Source organism: Lepidothrix coronata, unplaced genomic scaffold (assembly GCF_001604755.1).
Source record: "Lepidothrix coronata isolate B3197 unplaced genomic scaffold, Lepidothrix_coronata-1.0 Scaffold90, whole genome shotgun sequence".
NCBI lineage: Eukaryota > Metazoa > Chordata > Aves > Passeriformes > Pipridae > Lepidothrix > Lepidothrix coronata.
The window spans coordinates 1,817,225-1,842,446 of NW_016690270.1; the positions used below are offsets into that span (position 1 = coordinate 1,817,225).

Sequence of the window (25,222 nt, forward strand, 5' to 3'; positions counted from 1 at the left end):
CTTCTCCTTCTCCTTCTCCTTCTCCTCCTCCTCCTCCTTCCCCTTCTCTTCTCCTTCTTTTCTCCTTCTCCTTCTCCTTCCCCAGGTCCCACATCTCAATGCGTTTGGGTTTCAGCCCAGTGCTCCCTTCCCGTTCCGTGACCTCCTCACCGGGACTGAGATGAAGAAAAGGGGTAAAAAGATGTGTGGTTTGTCTGCAAATCCATCGGAGACATGAAAAGGATCTTAAGATAAATTAAAGGTAACAAACACCTTTAATCACCACCTTAAGCACAGCTTTTTTTAAGACCCAGGAGTCTTAAAGTTGAACACAACAACTGCTTAAAGGCCAAAGGGACTCAGTTGCTCCCAGGGCATGTAAATGTGTATTTAAACAGATGCATTAACACAGCTCAAACACAGCAATTTGGATTTTTCTGAAGTGCAAAAGTAAGCACATTACTTATTTTTCTTGCAGGGATTTTTGCATAGGCATTAGCTGTAAAAGTAGACTGGTTTTGTTTGTGCTGAAGACAAATCTGTCAGTCTGGGCCATGAGGGGCATTACAATGACTTTACAGAGCTGCTGATACTGTACATAGGCCAAGAGCCCTTTTTTTTGCTTTGCTAAGTGCAAGTGCTGCTTAACAGTAAACAGACTCAAAATTCCCTGTGCTAAACACCCCTTCTATCAGCCCAGGCACCTCGAGAAGGCTCAGGCTGATTTTAAAGCTGAACAGTTTCTTTCTTTGCCATTTACCAGGTGACATAATGGCTGCTTTGTTCAATAAACACCTATTTCCCAGTTTTCCCCTGACATTCCCTGTGCTCTTCACCAACCAGAGAGCAGCAGTTCATGCTGCAGCTCTTTGCTGAGAGCTTGGGAGCCCAGAGCTCTTAGATGTGTTGGGGCTGGGAATACCAGACTTCTCACCACCAGAAATTATTTGTAACTTAATTGTAACTAATCTTTCCTGCTCCAACAGTTGTAGAAATAATCTCATACAAATCTGACCATAACTGGATTGTTTAAACCGTAAGTGTTAGGGATCAATCCTTCAGAAACAGGGCTACCACTGCCCCTGTAAATCCTCTGGATTTTCTGTTAATTTTAAACATGGTTTTTGGAGAGTTTAAATTTTCAAACCTTGGCTGTGAAGGCATTTCTTTATCACCAATTATACACATGACATGCATCCAAATGCTTTTGTCACAGACTTGGAGAGGTTGGGAGGAACCTCTGGAGCTCATCTGGTCCAGCTCCCAGCTCCAGGGGTACACCCAGCAGGTTCCCTTGGGCTTTCTCAGAGGCTTTGCTGCAGATGGAACAAAATGAAGGTGTCTAGAATGGAGTATCCAGGAACATTCATGAAAGCTGCAATACCCAAAGCAAGATTTGTCTAAGAAAATTAAATTTCGTATTTGTATCCTGTGAATTTCGGTTCCTTTATCTACTATTCCAACCAAAGTGTGAATGGAATATCTAATTTCTTGGGAGCCACAACGTCAGGGGAAAGGAAACAGTTGTTAGTTTACGTTTATTTCTTCACTCCTGGCTCTGCACCTCTCACCTGTGTATGTTCAGCACACAGGGTGGGCTCAGCTCACCTTCCCACTCCCAAGGGACCAGCTGCCCTGTGTGTGGAAGAAGAAATCTTATATTGAATTTTTCTTTAAGTTTGAGGGCATCCCACTCCCCTTCTGGAGTAAGGTTTGAAGCTTCAGTGATTCTTCAGTGCTCACAGAGACAGGTTTTTCAAACAGTGTATTTCAGCAGGAAAGGGAGGGTTATGCCACCAGTGCAGAGACATGGAGAGCATTCCCAATAACCACAGCTGGAAAACAGCAGGGAGGACAGGGATCTACAATGTGGATAAACAAACTGTGTGTGCTTAGTCCCAACTGACAACACTGAAGATACAGTCCACAAAAAAACCTAAAATTACAGAGATAGAAAAATAGCATTGCTAAATTTGAATGCTAATTTGAAGGCTGCAAGTATATGTCAAAATCTGATTAAAATGTTCAATACCACGAGTATGTGTTGCCCTTTTTTAACTCCAAAACATATCAAGTGAAAGATATGAACTCCAAAATATATCAACAGCAAACTCCGAAATATGTCAATATATCAAATCTCTGAGCATCTCTTCATAAAATACCTGGGATTTATAAGCAGAGGTTTATACATCCACAAAGTCATTTCTTCTTCTTCCCCAGAGTAAATTTGGGTGGGTTATAAACACAAACCTGCAGCCAGTTACAGAATATGCAGTGAATCAATACAGGCAATGATACCCTTTCAGAATGAATCTTTGCACACACCACTTTGCAAACCCAATACGAAACACGCTTTTATTTCTGCTTAGTGGTGAGCAGAGCAGCACATCTCACTCACACTCCTCTGGAAGCTTTACATGGTACAGAGCTTCTGTGGCTTAGTGCAGTAGTTGGTCCTGACCCTCTCCCTGACACAGTCACTGTAGTCAGTGTTGCACTTGCCACACTTGCAGCTCAAAGCCACGGGGTAGGAGTAGTAGGGGGCGGTGTGGTGAGGGCAGCCCGGGATCAGCGCTGTCTGGTACGACATCTCTTTGTACGTGCACACGTTCTGGGACAGAGCACTCTTGAGCAGCAGCTTCTTGCCATTGCTGTCCTACAAAGAAAAGAGAAACGTGTTGTTTAACTGAAGCTCACGTGTCAGAAGCTTCCTGGGGAGTGCAGAGACCAAACCTCTCGTGCTTAGCCCGGCTCTGGCATTACTCTGTTCAGAGCTGTAGTTTTGAAGCTGCTTGTGGCTGGGGATCTCTCCACACATAGATGCATTCACCTTGTTCTTGTGGTTTAATTAATCCACTGGCCTCAGAGTGCTCCCAGTGCTTTGGGATCTGTGCTGGCTCCCTGCTGGAAGGCAACTTTAAGTGCTGTGTTGAGCAGTGAAGCTCAAGCACAATGTGTGGTGTGGCCACTGGAGAGCTGTTCCCACAGCCAGCTGGGATAGCAGCAGAGGGAGGAGAAGTAGCCTAAGTTATTTACATTAATTAAGAGTGACCAAATATAATCTGCTCCTCATTTCTTCCATCCTGCCCCCACAAAGTGCCTCCAGAGGCTCTGCAGTGGCAGCAGCAGCCAGGTCTCTGCTGTGCCACTGCTGTTATCAACTCCGTAGTTCCGGAGGCTTCGCGTTCCTCACCCTTACCTTTGCAAAAACCTAACTTGGAAACGTGATGGTGGCGAAGTTTTCAGAATTAGATCGTTTACACTCTGTTTTCTGCGAGAACAGACACTTGGGCTGCAGTGGTGCTACAGAAATACCTGCCTAAGGCAGAGCAAGGCCTCCTACCCGAGTCATGCAGAATCCGGCGCAGATGGTGGTGTTGATGGCCAGGCAATAGGCACATTCCCGTTTTTCCACGTGGATTGTGTACTCAGAGGGAGCACAAAGTGAGGCTGTTTGTCCGAAAGTCAGGCCAAAGAGGAGAGACACCACAAAGAAAGGCCTCATGCTAGATGGGGAAGAACAAACAAACAAACAAAGCAAACTCCGAGTAAAATGGGATGTACCTTCCAGCCCTTTCCTTGGCATTCAACTGGAACAGTCAGGACAGTCACAGACTAGGAGTAATACCAATTTTTTTAGTTACAGCCTGACAACTTCTTTCCAGTCTCAGACCTTTAACTGAAGTAGTACCAACTGCTAAACAAAAAACAAGGGTAAACAGGCCATTAAAAAGAGAACAAATTCAATTTTCCCCCACTAAAGTATATTACGTGGAACTTCTCACTAATCAGTGACAAAATGCTGACAAAGAAAAAATAACAGGAGCTGAAGGATTTGAAAATGTGACATGCTAGAGAATATGAGCTCTATTAACCCAAAATATTAAAATAATCTCACTTGTTTAGAAACAATTTCCTAAGAAGAGCATCATTTAAAATGTTCAAGAGAGAAAAAGACACAACTGTGCATATCAGGCATAAAACTGGATTTTTCAATTTCCAGTTGGCTTAGAGCAGTGATGAAATGGGAACACTGCCAAGAATTAAAAAACAGATTCAAGCAAATTACAATAAAGAACATCAGCAAAGAGTTCAACTCCACCAATCCCTCTCTGTCTGTCTCCTGTGCTGACCTCATTTCTCAGACCTGCTGGGGGATCCTGACAACAAAGCCTTGAGTAGCTCCAAGACAATTCCAGGAACTACTCTAGAGCCTCTAAATGACAAAATTTAAATGGCAGTGTCTACCAACATCTGGCCATCACCTTCCAGTTTCTTCCAGCTGCCAGTTTCCCATAGAAAAGCCATTCATTTCAGAGCCTGGTTTACCCTGTAGCTGCCACAGTGAAAGTCTGGAAAGACCAACCTCTTGTCAGTGGAATTCTTCCCTATTACAGGAACCTGGCTCTGCCTTGAGCTGGGAGAGGCAGTGACCCAGCACAAGCTCTGTGTGTGCTTTATACTCTCCTGGCTAATTCCAGGCTGATCTTACTGTTTATATAATTGCATCTGAATTACTGCTTTCTTATCACAAAGTCATCTATTGAAAATTCATACTGAACCACAAAGCAAATGTGATAGGAACAAACGTGTCCATAATATCCTAACCTGGAAACTGGAGCTGGAAATCTAATTATTTTAACAGTCATTCTCTCCTCAGGCTTTTAAACTAACCACTGCTTAAAAAAATTAGTTTAATCACTGCATAGGACAGCAACATCATGGCAGGAAGGCTGGCATGGAAATGGACTCCTCCTGAATCTCAGATGATGAATTTTACACCTGTGTTTTGCTAAAGTTTAATGAGGTCTGGTTCACTCTGTTTGCTGGTTACCAGGCAGGCACAGCTGGGAGATGATGGCACAAGTTGCCCAGAGAAGCTGTGGCTACCCCATCCCTAGAAATGTCCAAGGCCAGGTTGGACAGGGCTTGGAGCAACCTGGGCTAGTGGAAGGTGTCCCTGCCCATGGCAGGGAGTGGAATGAGATGAGCCTTAAAGTCCCTTCCAGCCCAAACCATTCTGGGATGTGCTGTGTCCATGCAGTGCCCATAAAATAACAAATCTGCAATCAAAGCAGTTGCTGTGCAGTGCTTGGCTCCAGCCTAATTTCCCTGCTCAAGCAAAACACACTGAGAACTTCACTGGTCTTGAACCTACTGAGCAAATATTGAAGCAACAAGCAATTAAATCCTAATTGGTAGGTAAAAACCTTTACAAAACCACGCCTCACAGCACAATGAGAAACGAAATATTGCACCAACACCAAAGAAAGAGATGTCCCCAGACAGGGGAAAACACTCACATTTAGGGCCTTGAGTATCACTTGGGAGGAGCGAGAGCAGGATGGATTCAACAAAGCCACTGTTCTCTGTCAGCCTCTCCCCATGCTCCCTGTCTGCCGTTCTGGGAACACTCACCCTTCCAGGTAATCACCCAACTGCCGTCTGGAATTTGATCTGAGGGATGTCTTACGCAAGTCAACCACATTCCTGAGTTACGTGGCCATAAGAATTATGAAAAACGTGAGTCTGGGCTAGTAAACGTGGTCACTTTGGGCTGCTGGGGGAGTGATCCAGTCCATCCCAGCTGCTGTTTAGCCAATTCCTGAGTAATATTGTCTCCTTTCTCTGTGGTTTCAGACTGCTGCACACAGCTCTGTGTCCTGGGCTAATTTTCCAAGGATTTTTTGGGATAATATAATAGAGTTCTTGCTCTATTAACACTAGCCAAATGCTTTTTCTTTCATAGAATCTTTAACTCTGGGTTAATTTCTACTGTACAATTTCTCAGGAATTAAATATAACTCTTTCTGGCTTAGGGACACGAGCAGAGTATTAATTGTACTCTCAGAAACATATGTCCATCTCACTTAGCAACAGGAGACTTACTTTGCTACTACTCCAGCACGTTATTTAGCTCTGTGTTTTTCTCACATATTTTAGATACAAACACTCAGGCTCTTTGAGTATATAAATACATAACCCAAACAAAGATTATATATATATATATATATGGATATGTATATACACACTACATGTATGTGTATGGGTTTGGTTGTTTGAAGCTTTAATCACAGAAAAGAGTGTTTGTTCCTGGGAAATCTAAAGAGCATTTCAACAGAGACAAAGAATCTGAAAGGAAAAGGAAGCATTTCGTAAAATTAAATCCTAGAGAGGACAAAAAGTGCTCAAAGTAAGAATTAAAAAGTAGCATTCTCAAAGCAAGGGTATCACATGTGACCCTTGCATGCACAGCTGATTCTCTCCTCTGAAGAGTTCACAGCTTTAGGCAGTTGGAGCTGGATTTGTGTACCCTGGACCTGACAGGGAGACCCCCACACCTGGGTTTGAAGTGTCTCAACACACCCAACAAGAAGAGAGGCAGAGAACAGGTCAGAGTGTGAAGACATATATTCTTTGCTTCCTCAAAGTGCTAGTTTCTCAGATTTGAGAAAAATAGGAGTAAGGAGGGGGGGACTGAGATTAGGGTAAAAAGGGTTTAAGAATTTCCTTTAACAAGATTTAGGGAAATGTCTGCAAACATCAGCAGCAAATTAGAACAGTGCTTGAAAGTCTACCATAGTGAAGATGAAAAAGAGAGTGCAACAATAAAAACTATAGCAAGAAAAAAGAGGAAAACCAACAACAATCACTGCTGGAAGTGAGAAAATGTAGAAAACTTGCACAGGAAGCTGGAGAGTAGGAAATAAACTTCTGCCAGGCCAGAGGCCAACAGTAAAGCCAAGGGACATTAGGAGATAAAGACAAGCTGTTGATGCAAAAGTTTCAGCAAGTACTTGTGCATTTGAAAACATAGTGGCTGAACAACCATCTCAAAGATTGTAACAAAGATTATGAAATAAATCATATAAGGAATAAGTATTTTAAACTCAACATGATTAGCTGCCTAATGCTGATTTCAACAGGTCTGGAATACTGAGGAAATATCAAAACATTTTAAAAAAGTGCTAATATTATGGCAATGTTTAAGGAGAGAGTGTTGACCCAGGTAACTCTCCACCAGCCAGGTAAAATAACAGAAAGCTGATACAGGATTTGAGCAATAAAGAATTAACAGATGAAAACATATTTAATGGCCGTTAAGATGATGTTACATAAAACAGGTCATGCCACACAAACCCAATTTCATTCTTTGCACTGATTACAAATTTGGTTGTTAAGGGAATTACAGAGATGCAATGCCCTTGGTTCCATCTGTCCAGAGCCCCCCTGTCAGGAAGGTTTAGAGGTGTCAGGCAGAGCCCAGAGTGGTGGATGCTGAATGTTGGGAATTATCAGCCCCTGGAGCAGTGTAATCCCAGCAGTGCCTTTATTCCCTGCAATGTTTTTACCCAGTCCCTGAACCCACCTCAGTGCACTACAGAAACACCTGACCAAAAGAGTGAAAATTCATTTATCTGGAAGGGCAATAAATTCGTCTGAGTGGACCTTGGGACTACTGTGAGTGCTGCTCCTCACACTCAGCTCAGCTCCAGGCTCATGTGGGCACAGAATCTCCTGGCACTGCCTCGTCCTTGCTGGCACCACGTTATCCTGCCCATCTGTCAGAGAGGCACAGGAGAGCACCAGGGCGACATTCACACACCTTCAGTGATCTACACAAACTATCCAGCTGTCAAAAAACCTCCTGGATCGTCCTGGCTGCGACCATGGAGCTCATTCACTACTGACCTCTCTGAACACTTGATGGGAGTGAGATCCCACAACCTACAGGGACCAGCAAGACAGAAGACTGGCAGGACAACCAAATCCAGTGTCACAACCCATGACTGCCCGAGGCTTCTTCCATACAGTTTCCCAAAATCCATCGTTACAAGTCTGATGCTTATGGATCCGTTTCTTCCGTTGCCCTCCCGCTGACCTGCAGATAGTCAGTGATAGAAATTTGTGATGTGTTTTTATGGCCATCAGCTTTGCAGCCCTGTTCTGGAACAGCCAGTCACGCTGTTAATTATTTATCTTTAACCTTTCTCTTTGCTAAATCAATCCACTCACTGACATCAGGGGTTTTACACTTTCATTAAGTGAAAGACGGTGTGTTGATGTTCTACAGGAAGTGTTTCAAGTGATACCTGTAAATGGAATTTAGTAATTACAAAAATCCTGGGTTCATTCCCCAGGAGTCTCTGTAATGGGCTACAGAAATTCAGTGCATACCAGAAGCTCAGATGTGACAGCAATTTAATAGGATTCCCTGTCACTGACCAATGCCTAAGATAAAAGTAGGAACAAGGAGAAGTTATCACACATTATTTCTACTCACTCTGCCCCTGGTAGTAGCACAACACCATGAAAACTTCGTGGTCTCATGAGCAGGCTTCTCATGACAGCAGGGTCACTCTTGTTTCCACGACATATAGAACTGTGGATGGTAAAACAACAACATGTCCAAACTTGCACTCAACTGAGAATTGGAAGCTCTGATGATGGAAACCAGACAAAACCAATCGGATTTCTGAAATATGAGTATTCTGGTAGAGGAATTATTTCCAACCCCATCCTGCTGCAGCCCTCCACTGATAAAAGGAAATACAGTCCTGATACACTGCCATAGAAACAAGTGTTTTTGCCAGATTTTGCATTTAAACAGCCCGTGGCTGCTGAATTTTCAAAGCTAATCTGGCTGTTTCAAGTCTCTGTAACAGCCTAAAACACAGCTCCCATCTCTGAAATTTATAGATTCACAGACGACTGCTCTTCTCTTCCTTTCCTAGGATTAGCTGCAGCATTTCCTATCAGCCCCAGATTAAAACAGCAAATGTCTTTGTTGCATATCATATGCCAGCAATCTCCATTTATGGTCTGAAAATACTCCATAATCCTATTTGCTGTTTGGCTCGGACGATAGAGCTCTTTGGATTCGGTTTCATTTCTTTGGAAAGTGCTGGGTATTTGTTAGTCTGAGACACACAGTCACTGTGCTGAGGGCAAAATTAAAACAAAAAAACCCAGCCAACCAACCAACCACCACCACCAAAGACAAGCCAGAAGCCTTCTGCAATATTATCAGTGAGGAATGATGATACCAACCCAGGATCATAAGAACGCTGAAGGTAAAAGTCTGCCCCAGGTGTGACAGCCCAAGGCCACTCTCAGATTCCAACTAAAAATTAAAATGGCTGTAAGGAAGGGATAGGGAAGGCTGTTTTTCCTCAGGAACTCTTCCCCTCCAAGATACTCCTGGTTAGAAGCAAGGCAAACCAAATTAAATACTTTGATAATTCAGGGGCAAAAAAAGGTTGTAGGAATAACACTGTTATCTGTGCTTTGTCACTCCTGGGTGAGTCCTCATTTCTTCAGATTTGTTCTTATTTTCCACATTCTGTTTTGCACCTTCTGTTCTTGAAGCTTTATACAACACAGATTTGTAAACACCACTAGGAAATGACCCTCAGTAGTGTCAAGTGACAGTTACATGTCCCTGGAAGTGCCTGCAAGTGCTTACCCCGTCCTGGAGTTTCAAATTCTGATTACATTCTTCCTGCTTAACTAAGATAAAAAATGTGAGCTTTCTCAGGTTGTCAAAATATTAAAAAAACTTAAAGAATGTGCAAGGTAATTGTTTATTTTAGTCTTACCTGAATCAGTGAATTCGCCACAGTTTGGGCTACCTAGTGGCAAATTAAAATCACCAGCTGGGAATCTGTCAAACCCCTGCACAAATTACTTTATGGTAGATTGGTATAGAAGGATTATAAAATTCAGAAGGAAAAAAAAAAAGTACAGCTAATGTGAAAATAGCATTTTTTATTAATAAATCAACTGCTTAAAATTTTCAAAGCCCAAGGTATTGGCAATGGTTTTGGAACTCTCTTATTTGCTTCTTACTTCACAGTGGGTTATCAAACTCTTGAGTTTTTGTGGTTTCCTTTATAGTGGCCAAAGTGGAAGCTTTTGATGCCAAGAACTCATCAGCTGTTTGTGTACAGGTGCATGGTAAAGGACTCAGAAAGCAAAATTACTTCTTTAAAGTCCAGTTGTTGATTTTTTTTTTTCTTTACTCCCATGGGTAGTTCTAAACTACATCCGATCATGTTTTAGCACGAAAATGTCGTTTCACAAGGTTTTTAAGTCACGACAGTTCATCTTGTAAATAGTGTAACTCATCTCCTCCCAGAATATCACATACGAATCCAAACACGTTTCATAAGGAGCCTCGGAGTTAAAAAATAACTTGTTGAATTCCCATAACTCGGTGTGATGACAGAATATTTTCACAGCACGTTTGATCTGGTGAGAGAGCAGGACACCAACGCCAGTGTGGGCGGCCAAGTGGGACACTGCTCACTGTGCTGAATTACATCCAGCGTGGATCTGTCACTGGCGATGCACAGTCACACACAGAGCAGATGCTCAAGAAGACGATTCCCTTCAGTTTTGATGGAGAATAACAGCAGAAGTCTTTGAAATTAAAACGGAAGGTGTTCCCCCCAGCACCAATGTTAGCAGAGTGCAGTGAAATGAGCTCAGAGCAGGGGCTTTCACGCCAGCGTAGAATCCCAGAATGGTTTGGGTTGGAAGGGACCTTGAAGATCATCCTTGAAGATCAACCTTCCACTATCCCAGGTTGCTCCGAGCCCCGTCCAGCCCGTCCTTGAACACTTCCAGGGATAGCACACCGTGTGTGGTTGGTTCGGGGCTCTGCCTGGGCACTGTCCCCGTGTCCCTCTGGAAAGGCCCCCTCGCCCCCTCCAACCTCCACAGCAGCACCGCCATTCACCTGACACATCCCGGGGGAGCCGAGCGCTCGCCTGGGGCTTGACCGCGGGCACCTGCTCGGCGCTCAGGGCAATTAAAAGGGGTTTTCTTCCCCCACGGACCCGGAGCCCGGCACCGGGAGCGCCGCGGGCGCCGCCGGCCCCTCAGGGCGGGCGGGAAGGGCGGGAAGGGCGGGAAGCGGCGCGCGCGGGCCCCCCAGGGCAGCGCAGCCCCCCCCTGCCCCCCCGGCGGGTGTTGGCGCCGCCTAGTGGAGGTCCCAGAGGTCGCGCAGGGGCGCGGCCAGGCGCGGGTCCCGCGCGCGCAGCGCCCCCGCGTGGGCGTGGCGGAGCGAGCGCAGCTCCGTGAGGCGCCCCAGGAGCCGCGCGAAGCGCTGCGGGTCCCCCGGGTGCTGCAGCTTCGAGTGCTTGTACAGGATCCACAGCAGCGGCTCCTGCAGCTCCTCCACGTGGCGCTTGTCCCTCAGGAGCGGGCGGTCTGCGGGAGAGCGGCGGGGAGAGCGCGGTGAGAGGGAGGGGGCGAGGCGGCGCCGCTGCCCCTGAGGGGGCAAGTGGCGGCTCCCATGAGAGAGCAATGACAGCTCCCCTGAGGGGGCAAGTGGCACCTCCCCTGAGGGAGCAATGACAGCTCCCCTGAGAGGGCAATGACAGCTCCCCTGAGAGGGCAAGTGGCACCTCTCCTGAGGGAGTAATGACAGCTCCCCTGAGGGGGCAATGACAACTCCCCTGAGGGGGCAATGACAGCTCCCCTGAGAGGGCAATGACAGCTCCCCTGAGGGGGCAATGACAACTCCCCTGAGGGGGCAAGTGGCGGCTCCCATGAGGGGGCAAGTGGCACCTCCCCTGAGGGGACAATGACAACTCCCCTGAGGGGGCAATGAGAGTTCCCCTGAGGGGGCAAGTGGCACCTCTCCTGAGGGAGCAGTGACAGCTCCCCTGAGGGGGCAATGACAACTCCCCTGAGGGGGCAATGACAGCTCCCCTGAGAGGGCAGTGACAGCTCCCCTGAGGGAGCAATGACAGCTCCCCTGAGGGGGCAATGACAGCTCCCCTGAGGGGGCAAGTGTCACCTCTCCTGAGAGGGCAATGACAGCTCCCCTGAGGGGGCAAGTGGCACCTCCCCTGAGAGGGCAGTGACAGTTCCCTCGGGATAAGTGACAGCTCCTCTGAGGGTGGAGTGGCACCTCCCATGGCAGGGAAATGGCAGCTCCCCTGAGCAGGTAAGTGATACCTCCCCTGAGCAGGTAAGTGACACCTCCCCTGAGGGGGCAAGTGACAGTTTCCCCCGGGTAAGTGGCAGCTCCCCTGAGGGGTCGGGTGGCGGCTCCCATGAGGGGAAGGTGACAGTTTCCCCCGGGATAAGTGACAGCTTCTCTGAGGGGGAAGTGGCAGCTCCCCTGAGGGGGCAGGTGGCAGCTTGTTGTCACCTTCCCAGCCTACCTGAAAAGAACACGGTGGTTGCTACGAGCAGGGCGTACTCGGTCTCGGTGACTTTGAGTTCCCCCATGCTTCTGTAGAAGTAGAACAGGGCGGTGATGAACTCCTCCGTTAAGCCTTAAGGATGGGGGAAAAAAAAACCCAAACAAGCAAATAAAATAAAAATATTTGAATAAAATTTTTTTTTAATAAAAACCAAAACAAAATAATCATGTTATTATTTCAGTGCAGAAACAGTTGCAAATCATCTTTGCCTGAAGCATAGGAGATGATACCCCCCTGGATCCACCTGGATCGCTCTGTCCAGTGCTGGGCTCCCCAGGACAAGGGACATGGAGCTCCTGGAGCAGGTCCAGCAGAGAACGTGAAGGTGATGAGGAAGCTGGAGCATCTCTCATTTATTTTCATGGTAAATTCTGGATTTGATGATCTTAGAGGTCTTTTCCGACCTAAATGATTCCATGACTCTAAAAAAGGCTGAAGGGAGCTGGGGCTGTTCAGCCTCAAGATGAGGTGGCTGAGAGGGGACCTCATCCCTGCCTGTCAGTGTCTGCAGGGAGGGGTCAGAGGGTGGACCAGGCTCTGCTCAGGGATGCCCAGCAATGGGATAAGAGGCAATGGGCAGAAACTGATGCCCAGGAAGTTCCACCTGAACACGGGGAAGGAACTCCATCACTGTGTGGGAACAGATTGTCCAGAGAGGTTGTGGAGTCTCCCTCACTGTGGATATCCCAGAACTGTCTGGACACAACCCTGTGCCATGTGCTCTGGGATAACCCTGCTTGAGCAGGGAGGTGGGACCAGATGACCCATTGTTGCACCCTCCAACCTGAGCCATCCTGTGATTCAGTGAATCTTTTAAGGGAAATAGTTAACAAACTTCAGGAAAACAGTGTTCATTTCTAATCCAGTAACAGAAGCTGTGTTAAGGTTGTACTGTGGAGCTTTGGATTTATATCTAGCTCAAGGCTTTATCCTAGGAGATAGTCAAACATGAACACCACCTCTTCCTATGAGGATTTAATGCCTGTGTGTGTGATCAGAGCAGCTCAAGGAAGAGGGAGCCCAGGGGCCACAGGGACAGTGTTGCTCGGTGTGATTAAGAAGAGGGCCAGCAAAGCAAAAGATTCCCAGTATTTAGATTCTACTTCCCTTACCTGTGGTAGTAGTGGAAGTTGGACTCTCTTCGTTGTGAGACATTTCCATGGAATAAATGTTGTTTTTATCAAGGCTTTGAACGTGACAACACGTCCCATGACCAGAAAGTCTTGCATGACCTGGAACAAGACAGATGACAGTCTCCAGCCAAGCTTAAACTGACTTTAAATATTTGTCTGTATCTGCTTTGAAGAGATATAGCTGAAAATGTGGGAATTTTTCCCAGATCCATGTAGGTATAAAAAAAAAGAATATTTGCATCATTGTTGGTCAAAGTCTCTTGTGTTAAACTTGACACAATATATAATTAGTCATTAACATAGCTAATATTAACCATCCACCCCACAATTTATGCAAACACTCAAAAATGTTGCTTTTTGTTTGGAACTAATGGGAGGAAACCAGAAATCTATTTATTTAGTTATTAAAAAAAATAAATTGTGTGCCTTGAATAAAAAACCTTTAGAAGGTATGTTGTCATTAATGATAATATTTTAAGTACCACTCTGCTTGGGTAGGTAATTATTTGAGATTAAGTGAATTAAAATGAATGGAAGTTTTTTTTTAGATGGCAGAACCTCCTACTGGTGTGAATAGAAAGCTTGTTAGTCAAACTTACTCTCACTTGTTGATGGTTGGCACTGGCTCATTCTCTGGTTGTATATTTGGGCTGACAGCAGGAACATTGCCTCAACTGTTGACCCTTTCAGCAGTGCAATCTGGTCCTCACTGGCTAAACTTTCAAATCCTGCAGAGAAAGGGACATGATCAGAATCAAAGAAGGCTGGGGATGCCTTTAAGCCCCTAACACGAGGTGATAAAATGATTTTTTTAATAATAAATGCCTTTAATGGAAAGGAGGAGCCTTAGTTAAGTGATGTATGTACCAAGGACTGTTGTGATCTTTCTTGCTTGTTTGCAGGTTAGACAATTAAAAAGAAAAAAAAAAGGAGGGGGTAGTTTTAGTGTCCAGTTTTAGAAGATTCACTGGAAGATACAAGTGAAAATTTTGGGACTAAGCAAGACTTTATAAAAAATTTTTTCCTCATTTCTGGCATATACCACATGGCCGAGTACCTGATAAAATTGCTACATTGCTTAGTGTATATTCCCCTTATTCATTGATATATTATTATCTTTTTAAAATTTGTGTTCATCCTTTGACAAGCTCATTATCTGCACTTATCATTCAAGAGCAAAGGACCTTCAGAAATCTCTTCTTGATCCTGATCAAAGCAGGAAATGTAACACCAGGGAAACAAAGAGCTCACCCATTCCTTCAGCTCTTTCTGGCAGTGGTGCTAAATTACATCAAATACCTGCTTTAGACATGGTGATTGACTTTTATCAGGAAGTTTTACAACGAAAAAATTATCACCCTCCCTGTCAAATGTCATTTTGCCAACTTTACACTGAAATGCAGTGGATTTAATTGCATGTTCCCTTGTGCCTTATTGAAGGAAAATATGAATAGGAGCACCTGGTCAGTCCCTTCTGCGCTGCCTTTTCCTTTGAAGGAACATCTGTTTTTTATTTTGATGATTATGATATAGTGCAAAACTCAACTGGATTTCAGAGAATGTGTAATTCACTCAAGATGGTGCTTCCAGAAAATGTCTCTACTCCATGTCAGAAATGGAAAAGAAACCCAATCATAGCAAGGTTTTGAAGTTTGTCCTCACGACAAGTAAATGCTAAGTCGGAAATAAAAAATAATCAGTTGAAAGCGTTTCTTTCTTAAAGCCTGTATTTTTCTGGGATTCGTGCCGTCAGTATGGTTTCTGTAATATTTCCCAAAGGAAGGAACTTACCTGGAAGTCTCTTTGTGAAGTCCACCAACACCTGGACGTGGACAACGGCTGTCTCAGAGAGCCGGAGAAAACTCTCCTCAGCACTCGCAGTTTCTTGCAGCTGCACGAAAGAGCGTTTGGACATGGGATATAACCAAGGCACAGTGCTGGGGACAACAGTAACTCACCAATGCAGGCTGAGTGTGCTGGATACCTACAAACTTCTTGGCTTCCTCGAGGGGAATTGTGTATTTTTGGTGTGCTGCTACAATGTGGTCGAGAAGCTGGTGTTCCCCTGGAGTAAGTTCCATCTTCTCTGGGATCTGTTAAAAAAATAAACCAATCAGGTGACAATGACTCGGGGTAAAAATAAATTATAAAAGGAGGTATTTTAAATAGAAGAATATCCCACTTTTCCAGATCTTGTTGTAGATGATACATGCTTACTGTTCAGTCCCTCATCTTCCAGCTTTATGTTGCAAAGGAAACTGCTCTTCTGCTTGAAATTCTTCCTGAGTCGCTTTGACTTACACTGGACTTCAGTCAGCAAACCTGCAAGGCATGGAAGTGGGCATCAATATGTGTATTTTGAATTAATTACAACTTGAAATCATCTCTTTTATTAGAGATGACTCGAGTCTTGCAGCACAGGAGCCATCACCTGTAAGGAACTACACACTAGAGGATATGGCAATGTGTGGTTTGTCAGGTGAGTTCATGTTCAGTACCCACCAAAGGCCTCAGGGTTTCCAGTCTCCTCCTTTCTCGTGACTCTGTGACATACAGGCATCAGAATTTTTCATCAAAGACCATCATGCCGTTTTTATTTAATTTTTTTCCCCAAACACTAAAGCACCTCTGATCTGCTCACTGCTGTCCTGACAGGGCTCAGGATATTTAGCTTCTCTTCTCAGTACTTCCTTTTTTTTTCTTGTAATGTCTTTGAACAGGAGTCCTCTTAGCTTAGGGAGATACTTCCCAAGCATTGCTTGTTTCTGCACATGAAGATGCTACAGGTGCTGCAGACTCCAAAGATAATTTCCCTACAGCCAAACGAAGCTTAGACTGATATCATTTAGCTCTAATGAGAAGGGATTTACTTTGGAAAAGGCTTTATCCAGGTTGATTAGTGAAGTGGGCAGCATGGAAGGAGCACTTACATTCTGCCAGCATTCCCACAGCTTTGCACTTCTTCAGGCGACATTCCTGGCACTTCCTCCTCATGTACATGTCCATCTCACAGTGCCCCCCGTTCTTGCACCGATACACCGCGTTCTTGGTTATGCTGCGGCGGAAGAACCCTGCACACAAGGGTCAGGTCATGGCTCCAGCAGCCTAAGGAGCTTTACCTCACAGGAATTTAAGGAATTAAAAGTGTCTTTCAGGTTTGGTTGGTTGGGGATTTTAAACGGAAACGTTACCTCGATTTTAAATTTACTTTTTAACAACATAGTTATGTCTGGTTCTTTCTGACTGATATTAAATGCTGTTTTCCATACATGGAGTCATAGAATCACAGAATATCCTGAGTTGAAAGGAACACACAAAGATCAAGTCCAACTCCTGTTTCTGCACCCCAGAAATCTCACCCTGTGCATGAGAGCATTGTCCAAACACTCCTTGAGCTCTGGCAGCCTTGGGGCCCTGGGGAGCCTGTTCAGTGCCCGACCACCCTCTGGGGGAAGAACCTTTTCCTGAGATCCAACCTAAACCTCCCTGACACAGCTCCAGCTGTTCCCTCAGGTCCTGTCACTGCTCACAGAGAGCAGAGATTGGAGCTGCCCCTCTGCCTCCCCTTCAATATAACAAGTTAAATATAATTAGTAAGTCATTACTACTTGCTTTTATATAATTTTAATAATAAGTAATAACACTCAGGAAAATCTATAATAAATGGTCACGTGAAAATCAGTACCTGCTTAAACAGAGATTATTCTATTGAGTCATCTGTGCAAAAATGAGATTCCTGAGGTGCTCATATTAAATACAGACTGAAAGCATTTCTTCAAAAAATGCTGTAAAAATGTGAATCTGGGAGTAAGTGTGTTAGGTAAGGGGCTCCTTAGATAAATTAAAACCCTCTGTAGAAACAGCTTAAAACCCCACAAAACCTGTTTGCATAAGTCAGAGGTGTGGAACGCTGCGGGGCCAGCCCTGGCTCAGGTGCTCACCTTTGCAGCCCTCGCAGGTCAGGGCGTTGTAGTGGTACCCGGAGGCCTTGTCCCCACACACCACACACAGCTCCTCCTGCCCCTTCAGCCTCCCCGGGTGGGGCAGCCTCGGCCTCTTTAAGCCCTGGTACCCCCCGTCATCCCCGGGGGGAGCCACCAAGGGGGGTTTGCTCAGCTCGCAGCTGCTGCCCACGCAGGGCCCGTCGCTGTAGGGAGGGTCCAGGCCGTAGGGGCCATATGGGGACAGAGGGGGCTGGGACTGCAGTGCCGGGGCAGGAACGGGCACTGCTGAGTACTGGCAGTAAGGGGCACTCTGGAAATCCGTGTCTGGCAGCTGGTAGTTGATGTGCTCCGGTAAAACGTCTGAAAACAGGGGAAATGGAAAGTGAGATGAAAGCCTGGAGAATATCTCAACATCAGACATTCCAAAGCTTAAAAAAAAATCATAGATTTAATATCACAAATATTAGAGGAACACATTTTCAGATGGGCAGACTAACACACTTTTTAAATGTGCTACCTGTAATGTTCTTAAGTAAAATCTTAAGTGTGGTAAAAATGGCTCAGTAATGGTTTGGACAATGTCATGTGGATGCTACTGGATTATTGTTGGCACATAACTGAATATCACTTGCCAACTGATGATACAGCTGCTTTTAGGTCTTACATTTGAGGGTTGTTTGTTGTCCACATTACAGTCAAGTATCTTCCGTAAGTGAATTTTTTAAGGAGTGAAATTTTAGTTATCAATACATATCTCAGGCATCATTTTGAAAATGTTGCACGAGAGTCTGAGAAAGATGGTCTAGAAATTATAGAGTGGTAAAAAGTACTGTGACAGGAGTCTTAAAGTTGAAGTCAACAGAATAAAAAGCAGATCTTGTTTTATTTAGTATTTCCCCACATATGTCTTTATAGTTATGAGAGTTCATTTTAGTAAAATATAGGTACAGAATTGTAAAGAGAGTTTCTTCCTGCCCTTCTGTCTGTTGAGTTTTAATTTTATCCAGCCCCCCTTAAATACACACAACTGTACCAAAGCAAGCCTGTGCAACATGAATCATGTTTCCTTCTTCCTTTGGGATTGTTCAAATCTCTGAAAAACCAAACTGAAAACCATTTTCAAGGCAATTCAGAGTTCTTTTTCTTTTTAATGGGCATCAGGCCCCGCCTTTACTCTTCCAGAATCCAATCAGTTACTGCAATTACAGTTACATAACATATAGAATATGCATTATCTATTTATAATTATCTGGAGTACTGTAATAAAAGCTGTGTCTGCTCCATGCAAGTCGAAGGGAGACAGCACCAGGAATGTTTATATGGAATGATCAGTCGGAATAATCACAGTATTTCAATACTTTCAGTGTAGGCTTGGCAGTCAAATGTGTAGCTTCTAAGAGCTTTAAAGATAAACTAAAACAGAGAAAAAAAAGTGGGAATTGCCACAGATGTTCATTTTACAGTATTTTCAGGATATAAAGCTGTTGCTTTACTCACCATAGTACTGGATGGGCTCGGGGAGACAGTACCCGTCGGGGACGGTGACAAAGGTGTTGGCCATGCTCTGCTCCCAGCTGCACTGCTTCATTCACCCTGCGGGGGGGGTGGCTTTTAAATGGCAACCTGGAGAAATGGGAAAGCAGGAGAAACATCCCGTGAGGAAGAATTGCTGGGTAGGTTTAAGGCAGGGAGCTAAACCCAGAAAACTCCACAGTATGGGAGAGTTTGCAGATTATAAGAAAATCAGAGGTATAAAGTCATGTAATACCCTCAGTGAGGCTACAGAATGTTTGACTGTCCTCACAGTACAGGTTCAGGATAGAATCCATTCCTAAATTTCCAAGTTATAGTAGAACTGTTTTGCTCTGAATTTTACACAAAACCATGGTGGGGGAGTAAAATTAATCCCTGGTAAATTCTCTAGTTCAGGAAGATTAAAAGGAGTTTCACTGGATAGAAAAAACTTGCTTTGGGCATTTGCACTGGTGTGGATGTGGAGGGTGTCCTGTTTGTGCACAGAGATGGGCTTTTAGTGAATTTGTTCCTTTCACTCTTTATGCAGATCTGAAGCAAGTAAATATAGGAAAATAGCATGGAAAGGCCAGCATGGAATCTGTCTTCTCCCCATGTAAGTAGTTGTTTATGCAGTAAAAGTCAGCTTTGCCTTGCTTGAGCACTGCCTGATTTACATTTAAGAGCCTGTATTCCTTTAAGAGTGCAAAGATCCTGTGAAAACAAAATAAATTAATATCCTATAGGATTTATTTCCTCAAGAGAGCTTCCCACTGTCCCTTGAACACTAAGGGAGCTTGGGCTCCTGGCTGGATGCACTGACATTCACAATAACACAGTGTACTGAGAGCTCACAGTGACACACTGAGAACAGCTGCTGTGCTCCGACTTTAAAACTTACCTTATTTTTCAGTAATTTGAATTATAAATTCAAACTGAGAAAGAAGTTGTGAAAAAGGGTGCTCTAAAAACTCTTACAAGAGTTTTAGAAAAACAAAATGTAATGTCCCTATGGACACTAGCAGGAGCTGGGTTTGGGTTTACATTCACAGAGCAAACTCTGGTACTGCTGAGCAATTGAGAGGTAATGGAGCAGCCATTAGAGGAGTAAGTAGGAAATGTTTTCCTTGCCCCCTTGTCCCTCTGCATGTGGAATGTGGTCACTGGTTAAACAAATGTTGAATCTGTGCCCATTGAGTAAGGGCAATTTGCCCATGAACCACTCACAGGCTTTGCCTGAGCAGACAGAAAGGACAGAAAAGATGATGAAGGTGTGGAAGTATTTGGAAAATACAGCAAAGCAAAAGCCTACCCTGCAACAGGATTCTCTGTCTGTGCCTCTTGCAGCATTTACAGCAATTTGGGTTTAAAGGTCTTCCTGGAAAGACTCCTATGGTGGGGTTTGGGTAATACCTGTACCTTGCTGTGAGTGAGAAAATGAATGTATCATTCCAGGGAACCTGAAGTCCTGCCTGCAAAGACACACACCCCTTCCCCCAAACTGGACGTGTCTTTGGGGCTGAACACTTTCGCTTTGTGTTGTCAGCAGAAGGTGAAAGGATGCGGTGAGGCTGGAATGTTGGGGTTTTTTGTTATCTCTGCTAGTAAATATTTGTTTCAGAGCAGAATGACTCACTGAATCGTGAGGTCCTTATCAGTTAGATCAATTTGGCCCCGGGCAAAGTCCACATTTTTTCCCAAAAATGTGTATTTGCCAAAGAAATGCGTTTCTGAATTGCTGTAGTTTCTTTAAATGAAATAGAAAAGGAATAGAAGCTAAAATAAAATCACACTGATCCACCGGGATAAAAACAGTATATTGGGAGGATGAAGTACATATTGCCAAATGTAAAGTGGTCAGTTGATTAAACGTTCTAAATCTTGGAAGCAAATTTTCCTTAGGCAAAGTTTCCTCAAATCAGGTACTGTGTGAGAAAGGATTTAGCCCTTCTTAACAGATTTTTGTGACTGATAACAGTGATTGGTTGCAACCACAAAATTCCCAGCTCAGAATGAGACTTTGTAAACTGAAATTAAGAGAATGTTCCAATTAACTGATTATTAATTTTAAATCCAGTGCTTATTTGGGAATGCTATACTGTCTTGAAACAAGATTTATGCATGACCGTGAAGTGTTTAATTTTCTGACATTTGACAGTTTAGGGTTGACAGGCTTGTTCTCCTGATATAACAAAGCACTGGGCTTTTTAAAAAAATAAAACTAGAAAGAACAGAGTAAGATATCTAAGGAAGGAACTTCATTTCCCAGGACAGGAAAGTTTTGATTGTTTATAAGAGTGACTGTGATCGTTGTGTGTTCCAACCTTTGCCTCACCCCTGGTATGTGAGTGAGGCAGCAGCAGGGAAGCCTCCTCCAAACTGAGATCCATTATATGCTGCTCTCCCCAGAGCTCAGTAGCCATCCCAAATCCCTCACACCTCCTGGGAGTGAGCCATGACCTAAGGGACACTTCCTGAGCCCACACAGATGCTCGTTAACCCTTTGCCAGGCTGGCAGGGGAATTCTGCACGTACCCAATGCATGTGGAGTCCCTGGCAGAACATACCAGACATGCCCAGTGGTAATTTTCAAAACACAATAACTTGGATAAAGCTGAAACAAGGTTGGAGTACCAGGTTTGGGTGTTTGGGGCAGTTACAGCTGTGCCATTCCCAAACCAAAATGTTTTGTGCCCATTTTTCCCATTTCCGTGTATTCACAATATAACCAGATGTTTGCACGTGAGTGCTTTAAAAGGAAGCAAAAATTTAAGTATATTCCCAGAGATGGCACATAAAGGTCTTTAGCCTAAAAAGTGGAAATAGCTGAAAACAAAAGCAGATGAATTTTTTAATCCCTTGTTTCGTAGAACCCCAACACAGATAGGATGGGACTCTTCAGTCCTCAGTCACACAGTCTGGCCTGAAAGAAAATGTCATCTGTGGAAAGGCACACACTGTTCTCTGATTTTCCCTCTTCTGCTGGGAATTTCCATGTGTGAAATCCTGACCAGGTGGGCAGTGGTGTTTTTTTAGAACAGGTGACCTACACTTGGGGTTGTTTAAGCACGTTTGAAAATGTTGAGCTTTTACGGGCTTAGTTTTGCCAGTGGTCAAAAATGTTCAATATAACCCAGAATGTGTGTCCATTCAAGGGGTTGGTTATCCATTTTATATAAAAATTCAGCCAGGTTCAGTTCGTAGTCCCAGCTGACAAACTTGTCAATTTATAAAAGATGGAAACCATGAAGGAAAAAAAAGCCATTGATTGATAAAAGCGAAGCAGAACCATAAATAGAATGTACACATTCAGACTAGAATCTGTACTGTACATCTATTTACTGCTATTTATGGTGAAAGATGTGGTTTTCATCATTTTTATTGCTGCAAAATCCCGTACCATAAAGTAACATATCATCAGCTTCTCAAATTTATTTAAGATGCAAAACATCCTTCACGTCGCAGAGGCACAGGGAGCCCTGGCAGGGCTCTGTACTGACAGTACTTCAGCTGCTTTCGTAAATATTTTGACAATGGAGTCATGGAGAAATTTCTTGTTTACCGGGAATTTTAGGGGCTCGAGCTGAAGGTCTTCACCAACTATTTGAACACACCTTGGGGCACATTAATGGTCACGTAGTGGAACTCGAGGGCACGTTTCAGGCTCGCTGTTAATCGCTGCACTTTGCTTGCTGCTGGAAGCAAAGCTTATTTTTTCTCTTGTTTGTGAAAATTTCAACCAAAAACTGAAAAAAAATGTTACCTCAGTACGATCAGTGGCAACTATGTGTGATGGCAGGTGATATGTTCCATTTCACCCAAGCAATTTAGTAATCACTTGATTAATTAAAGGATGATTTCGCGGGGGAAGCTGTAGGATCACTTGATTGTCCCTATGTGCAGATTATATGCATTATTAAGGTTTTATCTCTTCCTCCCAGTTTTAATGTGCCAAGAAGCTCCCCAGAGCTACCCTTTGAAGAAATCCCACTCTTCTTCTCCTTAAATGTGTTCTCTCTTGGTCATACAATAATCATAATAAGAATTGGCTTATTTCTCTAACGGATTGTGTTGCAATTAGCTTGAAATCTTCCTTTGAAATTGTTACCCTCATGAATAATTATTTCAAAGGTATAATTTTTATGCACTGTAAAATAAGAGGTTGTTTGAAACTCACAGATTTCCAGGTACTTTTGGGAAGGGAAACAAATAATTTAATTTAAAAGTCGTTTTTCTTCCCTCTCTATGTCAAATGAAGTACTGTTGGAACAAACCCTTGGCAGTAGGATACCAAATTTAAAAGCTCGTGTTTTCTGTTTTCATTTAGTCAGATGTTTAAAAAGAAAGGGAAAAAAAAAAAAGGGGGAAAAGAAGGAAAAAAGCCCAATGCCCGAAATCTTTTCACATGGCAAATTGATGTGTGGCTGGAGCAACAATTCATAATCCCAGAGCATGCAGAGAAGGAAATTAAATACTCACCGGAGTTCCAGGGAGCTTCTCTCTTCCAGAGAGTCCGTGGGGCTGCAGCGCTGATCCCAGCTCTGATCCCAGCCCTGATCCCAGCTCTGATCCAGCTGGAGCAATCCAGGCCTTTCCCTATTTATCAGTTTGTGTGCACACACCAGGCTCCAGACACTCCGCAGAGCAATCCTACGGCTCCGAGACACGAACTTCCCACACAGCCTTGGCCGGGGTCGGAGCGAGGGCAGCTGCGAGCCCACATAAATCAAATAATAACTGGGTCATCAGGGACAGAGGCCATGGGGACCCTCACGTCACTGCTTCCCGGAGCGCTCCCTGCCCCACCACCAAATATTCTGCTCTCTTGCTAGAATCTCAAATTCTCCCTTTTTGGTGGCTTCTCATCGACGCGTCGGAGCGTGGATGGACAGTGGTCACTTCCCGGGCAGAGCAAGCACTGCAGTGGTATTATTTGGAGATTTCTGCATGGCATGGTAATTTCATTTGGAAACACTGGATCAGGGCAGGATTGCCAAACACCAAACGTGTCCTCCCTGTTCTGATCCTGACATCCCTGGCACGCACAAGGCTCGCCTGTACATTAACAATTTCAGTGAATTTACGTTCGTGTTGCTGCTAATTTTGCAGATTTTCATTCTTAATCGCCCAAATATTTCCATTATTAATAATTTCTAATAACTTAATATTACTCTTTGATGTTTTCATCACTTCCTAGGTAGAAGATGTGACATTTTGGATAGGGAATCTCCTGCTGTTCCACGTGCTCCCTAACATGCTGCCCAGCAGGTTGCAAACCTCCTCACTCCCTTCCTTCTGTGTAAGAGCAATTCTCCATTTACCTCAGGAAAAACTGGTTCTGTCCTGTACTTCATGGGATTAGGTGGCAAAAGGATAAAATAATTTCCTGTTGGATATCTTACAGCAAAGTCACTTAAAATAGTCTTTAGGGACAGTGGGTTTTCATGGATACACAGCAAACTGACATCACCCTTCAAAGGAGGGTCATGTTTGTATCCATGGGCTCCAGAGAAAAGCAGCAATAAGGCTACTTATTTCCATGTAAAATGGCACCATTTGGGAATCTTGGAGTGGAGTTTGAGTCTGGCTTTCAAGAACTAACGGGATTGACTGACAGATGTTATTTGAGCATATTATGGGGTTTTTTGAGTTTTCAAATGTCCTGCGTTGGTCAGGTGTGGTGATGGAGGGCTGGAATGCATAGATGATACAGCAGACACAAAGATAATGATCTTGTAAGCTTAATTAGGATCAGCATTTGTCTTTCTGGCAAAAGCAGCCTCAGACAACAGCCTACTAAATTGTCAAAAAAACCCTCAGTGGTAAAAACGAAGAATTTACAATTCATAGAACTAAGATTTTTTTTCCATAGCAGTATTTCTTTCACATATCCCATTGGCTTTTTCATCCAACCTTTCTCATGGAAGCGGGAAAAACAAGCAGAGGTTTGTGAAATATTGCCTTTAGCTTGTAAATACTACTGACTTGTATTTTTAGCACTTTTTCTAATAGAAGCCACCAAGTGATAAGCTGGTCAAATGTAGCTGTGGGATGAGGGTATTTAGAGCCTGTTGACTCTGGGGAACGTGAAGCCCAGTTTTTTAAAAGCTATCAAATCCCCATTCTGTTCATTTTATAAAGCCTAGTGGATTCAGAGTAAATTAAATCTCTAAAATAAATACGTAAGAACCTAAAACTTACTTGTAGTATGAATAAACAGCAGTGCCACGTTAAGTATTAGCCCGTGGTTGTTTACTCCAACCCCCACCACGGTGTTTTCATAGCTGCACTAATAAAACTGTTGTGCATTAGTCATGCAGTGATTCAGACCAGGTTAAATACATGTACTTATGTTAAATACAGATATTTACATTATTTTAACAAATCGCTGTTCCTGCTCAAAGCTCAGCATGACAAAAATGGGAGATCTGAGGGC

The 25,222-nt window shown here is 44.0% G+C and overlaps 2 protein-coding genes and 1 long non-coding RNA gene across 5 annotated transcripts; 1 reads left to right on the forward strand and 2 right to left on the reverse strand.

The window, feature by feature from the left end:
* Positions 1 to 2,307: 2,307 nt before the first annotated feature.
* Positions 2,308 to 10,868, reverse strand: TSHB (thyroid stimulating hormone beta). 3 transcript variants are annotated; one of them, XM_017821265.1, is made up of 4 exons: positions 9,579 to 10,868; positions 8,264 to 8,362; positions 3,323 to 3,485; positions 2,308 to 2,635 (listed from the first exon to the last, which is right to left on the reverse strand). In XM_017821265.1, exons 2-4 carry the CDS (start codon positions 8,323 to 8,325, stop codon positions 2,393 to 2,395), a joined length of 468 nt encoding a protein of 155 aa, XP_017676754.1. In that variant the 5' UTR covers positions 8,326 to 8,362; positions 9,579 to 10,868; the 3' UTR covers positions 2,308 to 2,392. The 3 variants fall into 3 exon arrangements, with proteins under 3 accessions (XP_017676754.1, XP_017676755.1, XP_017676756.1); XM_017821266.1 differs by having other exon boundaries at positions 9,446 to 10,868; XM_017821267.1 differs by lacking the exons at positions 8,264 to 8,362; positions 9,579 to 10,868 and adding an exon at positions 5,283 to 5,655.
* Positions 10,869 to 10,963: 95 nt separating this feature from the next.
* On the reverse strand, positions 10,964 to 23,377 carry LOC108500491 (bile acid receptor-like). Its single transcript, XM_017821460.1, has 11 exons — positions 23,266 to 23,377; positions 18,772 to 18,897; positions 17,272 to 17,634; positions 16,261 to 16,401; positions 15,513 to 15,652; positions 15,319 to 15,423; positions 15,122 to 15,221; positions 13,930 to 14,058; positions 13,310 to 13,429; positions 12,156 to 12,269; positions 10,964 to 11,193 (listed from the first exon to the last, which is right to left on the reverse strand). The coding sequence occupies exons 2-11, from the start codon at positions 18,860 to 18,862 to the stop codon at positions 10,964 to 10,966; spliced, it is 1,533 nt and encodes a 510-aa protein (XP_017676949.1). The 5' UTR covers positions 18,863 to 18,897; positions 23,266 to 23,377.
* On the forward strand, positions 11,102 to 23,274 carry LOC108500492. The gene is made up of 4 exons (XR_001875860.1): positions 11,102 to 11,220; positions 12,379 to 12,561; positions 19,337 to 19,402; positions 21,657 to 23,274. It is a non-coding gene; the product is annotated as an uncharacterized LOC108500492 (long non-coding RNA).
* Positions 23,378 to 25,222: the final 1,845 nt, after the last annotated feature.